Source organism: Muscardinus avellanarius, assembly GCF_963383645.1.
Source record: "Muscardinus avellanarius genome assembly, chromosome: 22".
Lineage (NCBI taxonomy): Eukaryota > Metazoa > Chordata > Mammalia > Rodentia > Gliridae > Muscardinus > Muscardinus avellanarius.
The window spans coordinates 14,553,186-14,571,592 of NC_137808.1; the positions used below are offsets into that span (position 1 = coordinate 14,553,186).

Below are 18,407 nucleotides of genomic sequence, written 5' to 3' on the forward strand. Positions count from 1 at the left end.
AGGCCTCCAACCCTGACACTCCCCCGAGGGGCCTGGAGATGGGCAGCTGAAGCCTGCGTTGTGCCGGTATTGGAAAATGACTCTGGCATTAATGTATTGGAAAATGACTTTGGTGTTCATGTATCGAAAATTAGTTTCAAAATATAAAAAAAGGTAGTGAGGGCCAGGCGTGGTGGCGCACGCTTATAATCCCAGCACTTGGGAGGCGGAGACAGGAGGATCGTGCAGGTTCGAAGCCAGCTGCGCTGGCTCAAGAGACCCTGTTTCCACATAAAAAAGTACAAAAATAGGTCTGAAGAGTTGGGACCTAGGGCCTTCATATCCAAGACAGGTTTACATAATAAATTACTTCTAGAGCCGGGCGTGGTGGCGCACACTTGTAATTCCAGCATTTCGGAGGCTGAGACCGGAGGATCGCGGTTCGCGGACAGCCTCAGCTACTTAGTGAGGCCCTCCGCAACTCAGTGAGACCCTCTTTCAAAATAAAGAATTAAAAAATAGGGCAGGGGGTGTAGCTTGGAGGGTGAATGCCCCTGGGTTCCATCCCCAGGCCCACAATAAATAAATAAATAAATAAATAAATAACTTCTAGCAGATAGGTTAAATTTCCCCAACAATGTGGGAGGAGGGGACAGGCATCTGTTGAGCAAGAAGTCCCCATCATCATAATCCCTATAATCATAAAGAAGGGGCCTGCACGGAATTAATGCGCGGGCTCACACCTAGTTCAGGAGATTATTGGTTGGGCAAGATAAAATATAATGTATCTTCATAAAAACTGTTCTATAGCCGGGCGCGGTGGCGCGCGCTCGTCATCCCAACATTCCAGAGGCCGAGACCTGGAGGATCGCGGTTCGCGGACGGCCTCAGCTACTTAGCGAGGCCCTCTGCAACCCAGTGAGACCCTGTTTCAAAATAAAGAATAAAAATCGGGCAGGGGGTGTAGCTCGGGTGTAGAACGCCCCTGGGGTCCATCCCCAGACCCGCAAAACAAAACAAAACAAAACTGTTGTGTATCCAAAAACCCCAGTGAGTTCCTTTCAAGTTCCTCTCCACCGCCTGTCGCGCAGGGCTTTTACTCTTTCTGTCTTTCTGTCTTCGCAGTAGGAAAACGTCTTAAGCTTGCAGCATTCTGGTTATTCTTTTCGAACAGAGCTAAGAAGAACCCACGGCTCCATCTCACGGCTCCATTTCACATCGGTGCGGTTTTGCTGCGCCAGCCTGTCCCAGGGACAGCCTGCGCCCTCGGCCTGGCTCCCCGCTGCGGCAGGACGGGGCGTGGCCCCACCATGGCGGCCCTGGCTCCGGGAGCCTTCCAGGAGGCCGAGCCTGCCTGAGGACAGCTTGGCGTTTCTGATCCTGCTGAGCTCCTCTGCCCGGGACCCTCCTCACTTCCCCTCCAGGGGTGACTGCTCCCTTTCCCGCCTGAGGGCCGAGGGATCCGGGGACGCGGCCTTCATGCCTAGGATCCTTCTCGCCGGTGTCAGCGCAGGGAGACCCGAGTCCCTGCTGCACACACACTTGTGAGTGGGGACTGCGGGGAGCGGCCCCTCGCTCCTTGCCTTAAACGCTTTTCTGTTTCTTTCACGGATGGCACTGGGCACTTTCCTCTGAGCTACACCCCCATCCCTATTTTGTCTTTTTGGCTTTGAAACAGCGTCTTGGCCAGGTGTGGTGCTGCACGCTCATAATCCCAGCATTCGGGAGGCAGAGGCGGGAGGATCACGGTTCGCGGACAGCCTCAGCTGCTACTTAGCGAGGCCCTCCGCAACTCAATGAGAGCCTGTTTCAAACATAAAAAGGACTAAAAAATAGGGCTGGGGATGTAGCTCGAATGTCCCTGGGTTCCATCCCTAGTAGTGCAAAAAAAAAAAAAGGAAAAGAAAAAAGAAAAGAAACAGGGTCTTGCTAGGTTGATGAAAGTCTTACTACTTTCTGAGGCTGGCCTCCCTATACTTGAGATCCTCCTGTCTCAGCCTCCCAAATTCTTAGATTACAGGCGCATACCGCCATTTCTGCCCAGGGACACCCGTCTGGCTTCTGAGATCCCCTCCTCCTGAATTCTGTTCGGAGCCCACTGCCTGGCCAAAGACGTGACCCTGAGGCCCACTCAGGAAGAGGCTGGGCGTGGAGGCCGGGCGTGCGCGGACCTCTCAGCTGGAGGCCGGGGCGTACCTGTACAGCAGCCGGCCCCGGTCCCGCGCGCTGATCTTTCCCCACCGCCCGTTCTCAAAGGCATCCTTCGCGGCAGCCACAGCCTTGTCCACGTCTTCCGCCCCGGCCAGGGACACCTGGCAGATAACCTGAGGAGGGGAGGAGGGTGTGACGGTCCTCCCTGGGCTCGGGGTGTGACGGTCCTCCCCAGTCCCCCGGGTCGGCTCGGGGCAGAGGCCGCTGGGCAGGGATGGCTCGCGCGTGCACAGGGAGGCTCACGGGTGGCGAGCCGTCCCGGCCGGCCCGAGGCTGGGGCTCCCACCAGGATCGACGTCCACTCCTGGGGAGTTGATCTGAACTGACCCAGCCTAGGCAGGACACTGGGCCCCGAACCCGCGCCCGGCGCCTGTCCCCCGCGTGACGGAGCCCACCGGGGATGTAACAGGGCCTTGCGTCGGGCACCGGTGGAGGCCCGGGGGGAGGAGGCAGCGGCGCGCCTTTATTCCCAGTCCTGGGGAGGCCGAGGCAGGAGGGACGCGGGTTCTAAGCCAGCCTCGGCAACTTAGTGAGACTCTGTTCCCAAATGAAAATACAGGAGCCGGGCGCGGTGGCGCACGCCCGTCATCCCGGCACTCGGGAGGCTGAGACCGGAGGATCGCGGTTCGCGGACAGCCTCGGCTACTGAGTGAGGCCCTCGGCAACTCAGTGAGACCCTGATCCCAAATAAAGAGTTAAAAATAGGGCTGAGAGTGTAGCTCGGAGGTAGAATGCCCCTGGGTTCCATCCCCAGTACCACAAAAAAAATTAATTAAATAAAAAATAAAACAATGTAATACAGGGCCCAGGGCTATGGACAATCGCCCTCTAATCGCCCAATGTCACCATAAGCAGCCACGTTTGGCCAGCCCAAGACCCCATGGCGTGCCAGGCTTCTCTTCCCAAAAGACGCCACCATCCCACTCAGCCCAGACCCTCTGCCCCTCTGGAAGTCACTCTTCCTTCAAGTTCCCCTCGAGCGGCCCGTTCTCTCTGCAGAGGCCCGGGCGGCACCACAGGATGGGACGGGCAGATGGCATCAGTGTGCACCCTAAAAGCCAGTCTGAAGCCAGGCCCATGGTCACACCTGGAAATCCCAGGACTCGGGAGGCTGAGGCAGGAGGACCTCAGGTTTGAGGACAGCCTCCGCAATTTAGTGAGATTCTGTTTCCAGATTAAAAAAAGAAAGAAAGAAATAGGGCTGGGGGTGCATGTAGCACGGAGGTAGAAGTACCTGGCTTCATTCTCCAGTACCACCGAAAATTAAATTTAAAAAGTACAGCCGGGCGCGGTGGGCACGCCTGTCATCCCCGCGCTCGGGAGGCGGAGACGGGAGGATCGCGCTGGTTCGAAGCCAGCCGCGCTGGCGTAAGAGACCCTGTTTCCAAATAAAAAAATAAAAATAGGTCTGGGCGTGTAGCCCAGAGGTAGAAGGGTTTCCAGGAACCCCAGTACCACCAAAAAAAAAAAAAAAACAGAAAAGTACATTTTATCTTCAGAGGCTTGTGCTAGAGAGTAAAAGGTCACCGTCAGCAAGTTGGGCAAACATAGGATTTTGCTTCAGAAAGAATTGATCCATGGTGGGTGTTTAGACAGCAGCAAAGGTGGCGCCCATGCGGGGACGACTCCCACAGAGTAGAGGGACACGAAGCTTCACGTGTTCCTCAGGCAGAGAGCGTGCGTGCGTGCGTGCGTGCGTGCGTGCGTGCACGCACAGAGATTGAACCTAGGGCATTCTACCGCCGAGCCACACGCCGCCACGCCCGGCTATATTTTCTTTATTTTGAAACAGGGTCTCACTAAGTTGCGGAGGGTCTTGCTAAATTGCTGAGGCTGACCTCGAACCTACGACCCTCCTGCCTCAGCCCAAGTCCGAGATCGTCCGCGTGTACCACCGTGCCCCGCGTGTGGCTTTTTCTGAAGCAGGGTCTCTAGACCGCTGAGCCTGTCCCCCCGCCTCGAGGACCACGGTGGAGCCATCGGGCCTCATTCCTTGTGTGTAGTCTTTATATTATTTTTGATTTTTATTTATTTATTTTGGTGGTACTGGGGATGGAACCCTTCTACCTCCGGGCTCCACTCCCAGACCTATTTTATATTCTTATTTGGAAACAGGGTCTCTTACGCCAGCGCGGCTGGCTTCGAACCTGCGCGATCCTCCTGTCCCCGCCTCCCAAGCGCGGGGATGACAAGCGTGCCCACCACGCCCGGCTAATTTATATTTTTTATACAGCACTGGGATGGAACCCAGGAGCATTCTACCTCCAAGCTATATATCAGCCCTATTTTATTTATTTATTTATTTTTTTGGTGGTACTGGGGTTCCTAGAAACCCTCTACCTCCGGGCTACACTCCCAGACCTTTATTTGGAAGCAGGGTCTCACTAAGTTGCGGAGAGCCCAAGTAGCTGAGGCTGGCTTCGAACCCGTGCCGCCCTCCCGTCTCAGCCTCCCGAGTCCTGGGATTCCAAGTGTGCGGCGCGCGCCTGGCTGAGTCCCTCCGACGGGGTGGGGGTGCGTGCAAGCAGAGGCGGCGGGGAGGCCCGTGAGCAGCAGCCGGGCACACTCACGCTGCCGTCCGTGGGGTTGATGGTGTCGAAGGTCTGGGCACCCTCGGCGTCCACGAACGCGCCCCCGATGAAGAGCTGGTGCGGCATGCGGACGGTCAGCTTGTTGACGGCCTTCTCCACCTGGAGGACGACTGCAGCTACAGCGCCGCTCTGCACGGCCGCCATCGCAGCGGGCGCCGCCGAGAGGTGGGGTCGGTGCGGGGGGACGCCCTCCGCGTGGCCCGGCACGGGGACCTGGGCCGGGTGCTCGGCCCAACGCGCCCTAGCAGACTGCGTGGCCAGGCGCTTTCAGCCACCAGGCACGGCCCACCGCCCCAATTCCGTCTCTGTGGACCCACAATTCCACATAATCGTGGGAATCAAGCCGGGCGCGGTGGCGCACGCTTGTCATCCCCGCATTCGGGAGGCCGAGACCGGAGGATCGCGGTTCGCGGACAGCCTCGGCTACTTAGTGAGGCCCTCGGCAACTCAGTGAGACCCTGTTTCAAAATAAAGAATAAAAACCAGGGCAGGAGGTGTCGCTCGGAGGCTAAATGCCCCTGGATTCCATCCCCAGACCCTCAAAAAAATAAAATAAAATAAATGAATAAATAAAAAGGGGGCTGAGGGTAGAGCTTGGAGGTAGAATGCCCTGCGTTCCATCCCCAGCACCACTAAATGCATAGAGGAATACACGCACGCACGCACGCATGCAGGACAGGGTGCGGCCCAGGGTGGAGCGGGTCTCTCTCACACACACATACACACACACACACACACGCGCGCGCGCGCCCAGGTGCCGTGTGGCTGCGGAGCGTGTGCAGAGCCACGCCGCACACACTCACGTAGTCAATGGCGCACTCCTCTTCCTCCTCCCCGCGCAGCTTCCGCACTAGGAGCTGTACGAAGTCCCCGAAGGCGGTCGCCATGTAAACGTCCTCGTTCTCCAGCTCCAGCCCTCCGCATATCTCCTTGACCTCCTCCACCAGTCTGTCAGGAGGAGAGGGGCGGCACAGATGCTTGTCCGCCCATGCCAGACGGCCATGTTTCACCCGGAGGACCTTGGCCCCAGCGCCCCGAAGGCAATCGCTGGCCTAGGACGGGGTGAGCGACCAGGCTCTGCATCCCGCTGGCAAATTCCTGCTCTTAGCCAGGAGTGATGGTGCACGCCTGCCAGCCAGGACATGGGAGGCTGAGACAGGAGGATCGCAGGTGTGAGGCCAGCCTCACCAAGTGAGCAAGGCCGTCAGCGATTTAGGGAGACCCTGTTTCTAAAAGAAAAAAGGAACCCGGGCGTGGTGGCGCACGCCTGTGATCCCTGCGCTTGGGAGGCCGAGACGGGAGGATCGCGCAGGTTCGAAGCCAGCCTCAGCTACTGAGCAAGGCTCTCAGCAACTTAGTGAGACCCAGTTTCCAAATAAAGTATAAAACAGGTCTGGGAGTGTAGCCCGGAGGTAGAAAAGCCCCTGGTTCTACCCCAGTACCACCAAAATAAATAAATAAATAAATAAATAAATAAATAAATAAATAAAGCTGCCCCCAAGCCAGCAGCCACAAGGGGCGCTCGGCAGCGTGCCAGGGAGGCCGAGCCAGGAGGATCCCAAGTTGGCGGCCAGCCTCAGTAACTTAGTGAGGCGCCCGGCAATTTAGTGACGTCCAGTTTCAAACCAGAAAAATTAGAATCGAGCTGGGGGTGCGGCTGGGTGGCAGGATGCCACCGGGTTCCAGCTCTGGCACCAGGAACACCCGGTCTGCCCGAGCTGCTGAGGCCGTGCTAGGTCGCCTCCAGCCGCGTCCGGGGTGGCAGGTGTGCGCGCCACGGCCGCTTTGAGAACCCGTTTCGTAGTGACTTCTAACCCGGCACCGGGAACCCAGAGAAGAGCCGCCAAGCCTGGCCTCACCTCACCACGTCCACCGAGGCGGCCCCCGACTTGAAGAAATCGGTGGCGTCTTCAACCTCCGGGACGTTGGGGAGAATCCGCTGCCACGAACTCTGAAAAACCGGGCCCGTGAGGAGGACCGAGGCTGCTGCGGCGCCGGGAGCCGGAGCCGCGGGGGAAAGCTGGGCCACCGGGTCCTGGCTCCCGCCCTCACCCCCAGGCCGTCTGTGGGGTCAGGACTGGGAGCACAAGGGCCGGGCCTGGCGGGAGGAGGGTATCACGGCTGGTATGCTGAAGGGATCCTGGAACCTCCCTCTCTGGTTCTGCTTCCTGGTGGCCATGACCCGAGCCTCTCTGCCCAGAAGAAACAGAGGCGACCGCCGTGGACCAACGCCTCTGCGCCCCGAGCCCAAACCGTTCCTCCCGGTAAACCGACCCCTCGGGCATCTAGTCACAGCGGTGGGAGCCAACGCGCCAGCCGGCCCTCTCCGTGGCTCTCCTCGTTCTTTCTGGGAAAATGGCCACGGCTGGCCCCTTCCCACACCCGGGGTGACGAGCAGAACCTTCAGAGCCCGCCTGCTCTGCCGACATGACCAGGACCGCCCTCCTGGCCTCTGCCCAGGCTCTCAGCTGCCATGGCGGCCCTCCTTACCCCGCCCCAGCCTGTGGCTAAGTGCTGACATCAGCGGGGCCTGTAACGCCGGCACTCAGGAGGCTGGGGCAGGAGGATCCCAGATTTGAGGCCAGCCTCAGCCACTTAACAAGGGCTGGGGATACGGCTCGGAGGCAGAATGTTCCTGGGTTCGATCCCCAGTGCCAATTCCAATCTTTTATTTTGAAACAGGGTCTCGCTAAGTTGCAGAGAGCCTCACGCAGCGCTGAGGCTGGCCTTGAACCTGTGATCCTCCTGTCCCAGCCTCCCTAGTACCGGGATGACGAGCGTGCGCCCCGACGTGGCCGGGCGGTGCGCAGGGCGTCTGCGGGTCCTTACCAGATGCACTGCGGATACTCCCAGGAGGCGGTGGCCGAAGGGGCGCAGCCTCGGCCTGGTCCTCATCTCCTCGGCCGTGCGATTCTCTACATCTGAGGCCGGGGCTGCCCACTGCCCACCTCGGCCACGGCAGGCGCCCGGTCAGGCCTAGCAGCTGGCTCCCAGTGACACCCCTGCAGCGTGCCGGCCCCAGACTGCTCTCCCCTGTGTGTGCGTGCGTGCGTGCGTGCGTGCGTGTGTGTGCGTGTGTGATTTACTGGGCATGAAACCCAGGGGCACTGTACCTTAGAGCTAAGCTATACCCCCAGCCCTATCTTATTTTAATTTTATTCTATTTGTGTGTGGTCCCGGGGATGGAAGCCAGGGGCATTCTACCACTGAGCTACATTCCGCCCCCCCTTTCTTTAATTCTTTATTTTGAAGCAGGGTCTCACTAAATTGCAAAGAGCCTCACTAAGTAGCTGAAGCTGGCCTTGAACCTGCGATCCTCCTGTCCCAGCCTCCCAAGTACTGGAATTCCAAGCTCAGGCCACCACACCTGGCTCGGCTCGCTCTCTCCTTTTACCATTTGCCTCCAGGTCACACCCTGACGGCCCGGCCCGGCTCTGAGAGGCGGGCGCCAGGCAGCCAGGCCCATGTGCACCGCAAGGAGGGGTGCGGGGACACTGGACAGCGCACACAGGACGGCACCCACCGCCCTCTGGGCCAGCACCCACGCGCAGGGCCTCACCCGCACGGCCTCCGCCATGGCCAGCTCGGCCTCCGTCAGCTCCAGGGCGCTGCTGGCCGCTCCCCTGAAGAAGTGGGACGCCGGGATCATCTTGCCATCTTCCAGCTGGACATTCTTCACCAGCAACTGCAAAAGGAAGCGCGCGCTGTGCCACCCGCGCCAGCCCAGGCGCGGCGAGAGCGAGCGCGCCAAGACCGCACGCCAGGGAGGGCGCAGGGAGGCAGGGAGTCACGGGACATCCGGGCTTTTCTTTCTTTCTTTCTTTCTTTCTTTCTTTCTTTCTTTCTTTCTTTCTTTCTTTCTTTCTTCGTTATTTTTACTGATTTATTTATGTTTGTGGGTCTGGGGATGGAACCCAGGGGCATTCGACCTCCGAGCTGCAACCCCTGCCCAATTTTTTCTTCTGTATTTTGAAACCGGGTCTCACTGAGTTGCCGAGGGCCTCGCTAAGTAGCCGAGGCCGGCCGCGAACCGCGATCCTCCTGTCTCAGCCTCCCGAGTGCTGGGATGACAAGCGTGCGCCAGCCACCACGGCCGGTTATTTTTTATTTTGAAACCAGGTCTCAGTAAGTTGCTGAGGTCTTTAATAAATTGACAAGACTGGCCTTGAACCTGTGATCCTCCTGTCTCCGCCTCCCAAGTACTGGGAAATGCCCATGTACCACCGTGCCCAGCTGGATTCCTTTCCATTGTAACTGCTGCATTATTTCTAGAAAAAGGATGTCTGCTTATCAGATAAAAAGCAATCCAAGAAGTATACTGAAAGTCACACACACACACACACACACACACCCCTAGGCCAGGTGTGGTGGTGCACACCTGTAATCCCAGTTCCTGGGAGGCTCTGACAAGGAGGATCGCAGGTTCAAGGCCAGCTTCAGGAATTCAATAGGAAGCCGGGCGTGGGGCCCAGCTCGTCATCTCAGCACTTGGGAGGCCGAGACAGGAGGATCACAGGAGGATCACGGTTTTCAGCCAACCTCAGCTACTTAGCGAGGCCCTTTGCAACTCAGTGAGACCCTGTTCAAAATAAAAAATAAAAAATAGGGCCGGGGGTGGAGCTCGGAGGTAGAAGGCCCCTGGGTTCCAACCCCAGTACCGCAAAAAAGAAATTGAGCGGGACCCTCATCAAGTTAGCGAGACCTGTTTCCAAATAAAAAATAAAATAGGGTTGGGGATAGCCTCCACCCTACAATCCTCCCGTCTCAGCCTCCCAAGTTCTGGGATGACAGGCGTGCGCCGCCACGCCCGGCTTTCTCCTAGTTTCTAAGAGCAGCCCAGGGCCTTCCTGTGGGGCCTCAGCTAAGAAGGGGAACCCGGGGACCATGTGCCAACAGCACAGACAGGTGACAGGCAGCAAGTCCTTACCATTTTGTCATCGTTCCCGAAGAGGAGGAGGCCCGCCTTGGTGACCAGGCCGGGCCGATGCGCCCCGGGGATGGGCAGAACTTCTCCCTCGGGCACCAGGCCCGCGGTGCTCAGCGTCGAGTTGAAGAAAGTCAGCTTCTGTCGAGAGAAGAAAACGCACGCCTGTCATCCCAGGACTTGGGAGGCTGAGAACCCCAGATTGAAGCCAGCCTCCGCAACTGAGCGAGGCCCTGTTTCCAAGTAAAAAAATCAATCGCGGCCGGGCGCGGCGGCGCACGCTCGTCATCCCAGCATTCGGGAGGCTGAGACCGGAGGATCGCGGTTTTCAGCCAATCTCAGCTACTTAGTGAGGCCCTCTGCGACTCAATGAGACCCGGTTTCAAAATTAAAAAAAAAAAAAAAAAAAAATAGGGCAGAGGGTGTAGCTCAGAGGTCAAATGCCCCTGGGTTCCACCTCCAGACCTGCAAAGTTAAAAATTAAAAATGAAATAAAACAAAATAAAACACGGCTGGGAGGGGGTTGCAGCTCCGAGATAGAATGCCCCTGGGTTCCATCCCCAGCACAGAAAAATAAATAAATAAATAAATAAATAAATAAATAAATAAATAAATAAAGCGGGCCTGGCGGCGCACACCTGTCACCTAGTTCTCGGGAGGCTGAGACCGGAGGACGGCAGGTTCAAGCACAGCCTCAACAAGTAGTGAGACGCTCACCAACCTAGCGAGATCCTGTTTCCAAATTAAAATAAAATAGGGCTGAGGATGTAGCTCAGAAGTAGAATGTCCCTGGGTTCAACGCTAAAGAAAGAGAGAGAGAGAGAGAGAGAGGGCGGAAGGAAGGACAGACAGAAAGAGGGAAGGCAGGAAGGAAGGGTGGGTCCTGTGTGGCCGGCTGGGGCTCAGGCCTCGAGCGGCCGGGGCCGCGTGGAGCCAGGTGGCCCGCGCAGGTGCACCCCCGGGAACGAACAAAGCCCGGAGCCGAGAGTTGGGACCAAAATAGTCTCCATCCCATACAGCAGAAGACCAGGGTGCCAGCCGAGGCCGCCGCGGCCGCGAGCCTCCAGCCTCAGCCTCCCGGATGCCGGGCTGACGAGCGTGCGCCGCTGCGCCCGGCTGTGTTCTTTACGGTACTAGGGAACTGAGCCCAGAGCACTGAGCTGCACAGCCAGCCCTCGGCTTTTATTCTTTATTTTGTGACAGGGTCTCACTAGATTGCCGAGAGCCTCACTCAGTAGCTGAGGCTGGCTTCGCACCTGTGCGATCCTCCCGTCTCAGCCTCCCAAGCGCGGGGATGACAAGCGTGCGCCACCGCGCCCGGCCGATGTGCTTGTTTTACATTTATTTATTTATTTATTTAATTAATTTATTTATTTTTTGGTGGTACTGGGGTTCCTGGAAGCCCTTCTACCTCCGGGCTACACTCCCAGACCTATATTTTATTTGGCAACAGGGTCTCTTAAGCCAGAGAGCCTGGCTCGGAACCAGCGCAATCCTCCTGTCCCCACCTCCCAAGCGCGGGGATGACAAGCGCGCGCCACCGCGCCCGGCCGATGTGCTTGTTTTAGAACAGGGTCTCCCTACGTTGCGGAGAGTGAAGGTTGTTGGCCTTGAACCAGGACCCTCCCGGGATTACAGGTGTGCGACATGACGTCCTGCTACCCCAGGGTTTTATCCGCCAGGCACGCCCATGTGTCCAGCCGGATTCCCGTGCCTCGTACGCGTACCTGTCCCCCGGCCTCTGCCCAGGCGCCGGGCACCTTGTCGTTCCCCCGGATCCAGTTGTGGATGGCTTCCGCTGGCTGGTCCCAGTTGATCTGTGGGGACGGAATGCGCTCAGCCGTCTCCCCTGCCAGCACAGTGGGTGGAGCCCTAGGGAGGGCCGGGCTTCCTCCTGCACCCCGAGTGCCCGATTAGTACTAGGGATGGAACCCAGGAGCGTTCTACCTCCGAGCTATACCACCAGCCCTATTTTTTACTTTTTACTATTTTATTTATTTATTTATTTATTTTTATTTTTTTATTTTTTTTTTTGTGGTACTGGGGTTCCTGGAAGCCCTTCTACCTCCGGGCTACACTCCCAGACCTATTTTTACATTTTTATTTGGAAACAGGGTCTCCTAAGCCAGCGCGCGCGGCTGGCTTTGAACCTGCGCGATCCTCCTGTCTCCGCCTCCCAAGCGCGGGGATTACAAGTGTGCGCCACCACGGCCGGCTACTCTTTACTATTTTAAAAAGGAGGGTCTTGCCGGGCGTGGTGGTGCACGCTCATAATCCCCGCGCCTGGGAGGCGGAGACAGGAGGATGGCGCAGGTTCGAAGCCAGCCTCAGCTACTGAGTGAGGCTCTCGGCAACTCAGTGAGACCCTGTTTCCAAATAAAAATAGAAAATAGGGCTGGGAGTATAGCCCGGAGGTAGAAAAGCCCCTGGGTTCCACCCCCCAGTACCACCAAGACAAACACATAAATAAATAAACAAACAAATAATAAAAGGGAGGCCTCACTCAAATCCGTGATCCTCCTGCCTCAGCCTCCCAAGCGCTGGGATCACAAGCATGCACCACCATGAATGTGCCCTGTCCCTCCGCTGCTCGGCTCCTCCAAACCTGGTCTGGGCTGCTGTTTCTTCTGGACTCAAAAAATTACAACCGGAGCCGGGCATGGTAGCGCACACCCGTCATCCCGGTACTGGGGAGACGGACCCAGGAGGAGCCCGGGTGGGAGGCCAGCCTCAGAAAGAGGGCACGATTCTCAGCAACTTAGCGAGGCCCTGTTTCAAATCAAAGATTAAGAAAGGGCTGGGGGCGCAGCCGAAGGTTGAGCACCCTGGCTTCCACCACCAGGACCACGCGCACGTCCTCACACACTACAACCTGCGGCGCGGCAGCCCGGCCCGGCCCCTCGGTGTGCCCGGCTCAGGCGCGGCTGGCGGGGCCGGCTCTGGACTCACCCTGGCCGTCTCCTTCTTCTGAATCCCCTCGTAGCTGGCTCCTTCCTCAGGCTGGGGGCGTCTGGGGGCCTTGCCCTCGGCGATCAGCCGGACGGCCTGCACCTGGGGGACGCACTGGTCAGTCTATGCCCTCGGCGATCAGCCTGGCGGCCTGCACCTGGGGACGCACTGGTCAGCCTAGCCGGCAGCGGGGCCGCCTGCTCCCGGCCCGCCCGGCTCGCGGCGACCACAGAGAAACATCTGCGGCATGAACCTGACTCCGCTCCGCACGAGGGCCACATCCCGCCGGCTCTGCCGCGCTTGACAGTACACACAAGGCCTATTTTTAAATTACTATTTTCTCTGTGCGTGTGTGGCACTGGGGACTGGACCCAGGGCATTCTACCTCCAAGCCACACCCCCAGCCATTAACATTTCTTGTACTGAAACTGGCTCCCGGTAGCTTGCTGAGGCCTAAGTCGTGGGTCTGGGCCTCCAACCTGCCGTCCTGTCTCAGCCTCCCAAGTGCTCTAATCGCGGGCCCGCGCCATCTCCCCCAGCCGGCTAACGCTTGGTGGATTAAGTTCCTTCAGGTGAAAGGGCTCCGCCCCCCAAATTTACTATCTGGCTTTTCTAAATCCTTTTTTCTTTTTTTGCAGTACCAGGGGTGGAGCCCAGGGACATTTGACCTCTGAGCTACACCCCCTGCCCGGTTTTTTATTCTTTATTTCGAAACAGGGTCTCACTGAGTTGCCGAGGGCCTCACTAGGTAGCTGAGGCTGGCCTCGAACCGCGATCCTCCGGTCTCAGCTTCCCGAGTGCTGGGATGACGAGCGTGCGCCACCGCGCCCGTCATCTTTTGACACCCTGAAGTCTCCCTCTTTTCTTCCTTCCTTCCTTCCTTTTCTCTTCCGTCCGTTCTTTCTTTTTTGTAGTACTGGGAATTGAACTCAGGAGCATTCCACCTCTGGGCTCCACCCCCAGCCCTATTTTTATTTTGAAATAGCATCTCACTAGGTTGATAAGAGTCTCCCTGTTGGCTGAGGCTGGCCTCGAGCCTGCGATCCTCCGGGCCTGGCCTCCCGAGTCTTAGGATGACAGGTGAAAACCATGGCCCAGCCGAGAGCTCCCTCCTAAAATTCGGGAATCTGGGAACGACTCCTGGGTAGCTCAGAACAAGCTGTGGTGCATGGGGCGGGCGGAGCCTTACCATGCCTTTGACGCCCTCGGGGAAGAGGAAGCGGTTGTATAGGGTGCTCACGGTGTCGTCAGGTTGCACCTGGCACTCCCTCTGCAGCAGGATGTCTCCGGTGTCCAGCCCGTCGTCAGCCCAGAAGATGGTGAAGCCTCCTTTCTTGTCGCCATGTATGAGGGTCCTGGAAGCGCAGAGGGAAGCCGAGTGGGACCGGGAGGCTCAGGGGTGAGCGCCCGCGCCCAGGGACAGATGCCTGCTCCCGCAGGAGGTAAAGATAACACGCATTCATCTGCTCATTCCATTTATTTACTCATTTTCTTATTTATTTGGGGTTCTGGGGATGGAGCCCAGAGGCATTCTACCTCTGAGCTACACCCCGGCCCTATTTTACTTTATGTGGAAACAGGGTCTCACTAGGTTGATGAGCGTCTTGCTCCTTGCTGAGGCCGGCCTCCCCTACGATCCTCCTGCCTCGGCCTCTCAGGGCCTGGGTGGTGCGCGGCCGGCGCAGCAGCCTCTGTCTCGGCCCGCCGCGGCGAGGAGGCCTGGTGGGGCGCGGAGCCCTGGGGTCCCGGCCGGCTTACCAGTTGATGGCTGAGGCCCCGCGGTGCCGGGGCAGCAGGGACGGGTGGTAGATGATGGAGCCGTGCCGGGGGGCGCTGATGACCTCCATGGGGATGAACTGGCTGCAGAAGGGCAGGACGTTGAGCTCGGCCTGCAGAGCCTGGTACGTGGCCAGAACGTCGGGCAGCGCCTGTCCTCGCGCACGCCAGCGGGGGAACTTGTACACCGGCACGCCGTCCTTCTCTGCCTGCAGGCCTGTGTGGAGCCGGGGGTACAGGGATGCCTTCACCCTCAGCCAGCCCCAGCACCATTTTCTTTTTCCCTGTGGTACTGGGGGTGGAACCCAGGGGCTTTTCTACCTCCGGGCTACACTCCCAGGCCTATTTTATACTTTATTTGAAAGCGGGGTCTCACTAAGTTGCCGAGAGCCTCACTAAGTAGCTGAGGCCGGCCTCGAACCCGCGCCATCCTCCTGTCTCAGCCTCCTAAACACGGGGATTACAAATGCGCGCCACCCCGCCTGGCAAGCCCCAGCCCTATTTTATTTTTTATTTTGAAGCAGGGTCTCGCTAGGTGGCTGAGGCTGGCCTCCAGCCTGCGACCCTCCTGTCTCGGCCCCCACGAACTGCAATTACAGGGGTGCACCACCACATCCAGATTATTATTTATTTATGGTGGTACTGGGGTTCCTGGAAACCCTTCTACCTCTGGGCTACACTCCCAGACCTATTTTATATTTTGATTTGGAAACAGGGTCTCTTTTTTTTTTTTTTTTTTTTTTTTTGGTGGTACTGGGGTTCCTGGAGCCCTTCTACCTCCGGGCTACACTCCCAGACCTATTTTATACTTTTTTATTTTTGGAAACAGGGTCTCTTAAGCCAGCGTGGCTGGCTTCGAACCTGCGCGATCCTCCTGTCTCCGCCTCCCAAGCGCGGGGATGACAAGCGTGCGCCACCACGCCTGGTCTATATCTTATTTTGAAACCGGGTCTCGGGACATTGCATTGCAGAGGGCCTCACTGGGTTACTGAGGCTGGCCTTCAAACTGCTGTCGTGGTATTGGGAAACGGCTTCAAAATGTATTTGAAAATAGCTTCGGTACTGGGAAGTCAGAGCTTGGGTGCGCGCAGGCGCTCGGACGGGGAAGGGACCCTGCGGAGTTCCCAGCAGAGGGTGATTAGCAAGACTCAGAGGTAGCCCAGGGCCTTTGCATTTTAAAGGATTCTAGCAGACAGGCTAGGATGGGGGAGGAGGCGCAAGCCTTAAGAGATCCCCGACACATTCTGGGGTCTTAAAGACCTGAGCTCACGCCTACAGGGAGAACAGTCAGACGGGATGTAGGATGGCGAGTCCCCACATCTAAAGGCGTGCCTGGAGAGGGGCGGGTCTAGTCGGGTCAGAAAGACGACTGGTTAAGCCAAGATGCAAGATAAAATTCTTTATAAAGCCGGGCATGGTGGCGCTTGGGAGGCTGAGACAGGAGGATCACACGGGTTCGAAGCCAGCCTCAGCTACTTAGTGAGGCTCTCAGCAATGTAGTGAGACCCTGTTTCCAAATAAAATAGAAAATAGGTCTGGGACTGTAGCCGAGATAGAAAAGCCCCTGGGTTCCAAAAAAAAGGACCTGGGGTGTAGCTCAGAGGTAGGATGCCCCTGGCTTCCATCCCCAGCAGCACCAATAATAATAATAATAACAATAACAATAACTTATATTCAAGTTACTGCACTGCACCTTTGGGGCGCAGTGCTTTAATCTAATTTCGGTTCCCTCTTTCTGCCTTTGTAATAATTAAATTGCTTAAGCTTACAGCAAAAAAAAAAAAAAGATCCAGGCGTGGTGGCGCACGCTTAGGTTCGAAGCCAGCCGCGCTGGCTTAAGAGACCCTCTTTCCAAATAAAAAGTATAAAATAGGTCTGGGAATGTACCCCAGCGGTAGAAGGGCTTCCAGGAACCCCAGTACCACCAAAAAAAAAAAAAAAAAAAAAAAAAAGAGAGGGAGGGAGAGTTCTGGCTATCCTTTTCCAAGATAGCTAAAAACAAGAACCAAGGCTCCATCTCACACCGGTACAGTCTGCTGTCCCGCCGTAACACTGTGATCGTCCTGCCTCAGCCTCACAAGCGCAGGGGTTTCAGGGGTGCGCCCCCAGCCGGCTCCAGGGCGGCTTTAAGGGCTTCCCTGCCTGAGCGCCAACCCCAGCCGCGCTGGCCTCCGGGGCCCGGTGACACTGGGGGACAGGGCTGGGCTCCCGTGATCCTCCTCGGGGCACAAACCGCACCCCAGGGTTGGGTGAGGGGCCCATCTCTACTTTCTTCCAGAAAAGCCCGGCAGCCAGTTGGCACCGAGGAGAATTCGGGGGGGACAGCAGACCAGCGCCCCCGGCCCGTGGTCCGCACGCGTCCCCAGCGCCCACTCACCCAGCGGGTCAGCCTTCCCGTCCTTGTCGGGGATCGTGAACACGCCCACCACCTCATGGCCCTCCTTCCTCAGCTGGGAGTAAACTTCCTGGCCAAAGAGGCTCTGTCCAATCACCGCGATCTTCATGGCTGCGGAGGACCTAAGGCACCTGCGGGAGGGAGGAATCAGGACGCGGGGCCAGACAGGGCTCGCCGGCCAGGGCAGCAGCGTCCTGCCTGGTGGCGCCTGGTGACCCCAGGACTGAGCTCCCCGTTCCACTGGGAACCAGGGTGGTGAAGCAGAGACAGGAGGACGGCAGGTTCGAGGCCAGCCCTGGACACCTAGCAGGGCCCTCAGCATCTCTGGGAGACCATTTCAAACTAAAAAAAAAAAAAAAAAAAAAATTAAATTAAATTAAAAAGAGGCTGGAGGTGTGGTTTGGAGGTAAAGCACCCTGGGTTCAATCTCCAGGGCCAAAAAAAAAAAAAAAAAGAAAAAGAGTATTAAAGAAAACGCTAAGCAATTCATTTTTAAAATTGTCATGAGTTTGAGTCTGTGCTGGAAAAGTAAGACCACCTTACAATAAGAAGAGGGCACCTAGGCCGGGCGCGGTGGGCACGCTCGTCATCCCCGCACTCGGGAGGCGGAGACAGGAGGATCGCGCAGGTTCAAGGCCAGATGCACACACTGGCTTAGGAGACCCTGTTTCCAAATAAAAATGTAAAAATAGGTCTGGGGGTGTATCCCGGAGGTAGAAGGGCTTCCAGGAACCCCAGTACCACCAAAAAAAAAAAAAAAAAAAAAGAAAAAGAAAAAAGAAGAGGGCACCTAGCTGGGCCCTCTGTGATGCCACGCACCTGTCATCCCAGTCCTTAGGAGGCTGAGACTGGAGGATCGCGGGCTCAAGGCCATTCTTGGCGACTAAATGAGGCTGTCGTCAACTTAGCAAGACTTTGTTTCAAATTAAAATACAGGCATAGTAGAATCCCAGTAATTGGAAGGCTGAGAAAAGATGATCGCAGGTTCAAAGCCAGCCTCAGACAATTGAGTAAGATCCTAAAGCCAGGCGTGGTGGCGCACACTTGTAATCCTTGCGCTTGGGAGGCTGAGGCAGGAGGATGGCGTGGGTTCGAAGCCAGCCTCAGCTACTTAGTGAGGCGCTCAGCAACTCAGTGAGACCCTGTTTCCAAGTAAAGTATAAAACTAGGTCTGAGAGGATAGCCCAGAGGTAGAAAGCCTCTGAGTTCCATCCCCAGTACCACAAAAGAAAAGAAGAAAGAAAGAATAAAAAAAATAGGGCTGGGGGTGTGGCTTAGAGGTAGAATGCCCCTGGGTTCCATCCCCAGACCCGCAAATAAATAAATATAAATAAATAAATAAATAAGCAAATAAATATTAAAAATGTAAAAATAGGGCTGGGGCTATAGCTCAATGATAGAATGCCTCTGGCCTCAATCCCCAGCACCACACACTCACACACTCGCACGCACGCACGCATGCACACACGCACACACACACCCCAGGTGCGGTGGTGGACGCCAGTACTTGGGAGGCTGCAACAGGAGGATCCCAGGTTCAAGACCAGCCTCAGCTACTTAGACTCTCAGCAACCTCTGGAGA

General features: G+C 57.0%; 1 protein-coding gene across 2 annotated transcripts in view; it reads right to left on the reverse strand.

Annotated features, from left to right (window-relative positions):
* ALDH1L1 (aldehyde dehydrogenase 1 family member L1) overlaps window positions 1-16,934 on the reverse strand; it is a gene marked incomplete at both ends in the record, with an annotated part of 34,846 nt that extends 17,912 nt beyond the window's left edge. The window contains 11 exons of one of the 2 annotated variants that reach the window (XM_080718126.1): window positions 2,176-2,303; window positions 4,761-4,880; window positions 5,585-5,729; window positions 6,641-6,732; window positions 8,341-8,466; window positions 9,709-9,846; window positions 11,433-11,522; window positions 12,655-12,756; window positions 13,844-14,009; window positions 14,413-14,647; window positions 16,808-16,934. In XM_080718126.1, coding sequence (XP_080574252.1) covers window positions 2,176-2,303; window positions 4,761-4,880; window positions 5,585-5,729; window positions 6,641-6,732; window positions 8,341-8,466; window positions 9,709-9,846; window positions 11,433-11,522; window positions 12,655-12,756; window positions 13,844-14,009; window positions 14,413-14,647; window positions 16,808-16,934 — 1,469 coding nt within the window. The remainder of the gene's footprint in view (window positions 1-2,175; window positions 2,304-4,760; window positions 4,881-5,584; window positions 5,730-6,640; window positions 6,733-8,340; window positions 8,467-9,708; window positions 9,847-11,432; window positions 11,523-12,654; window positions 12,757-13,843; window positions 14,010-14,412; window positions 14,648-16,807) is intronic. The other variant, XM_080718127.1, reaches the window with a different exon arrangement.
* Between the last annotated feature and the right edge of the window lie 1,473 nt (window positions 16,935-18,407).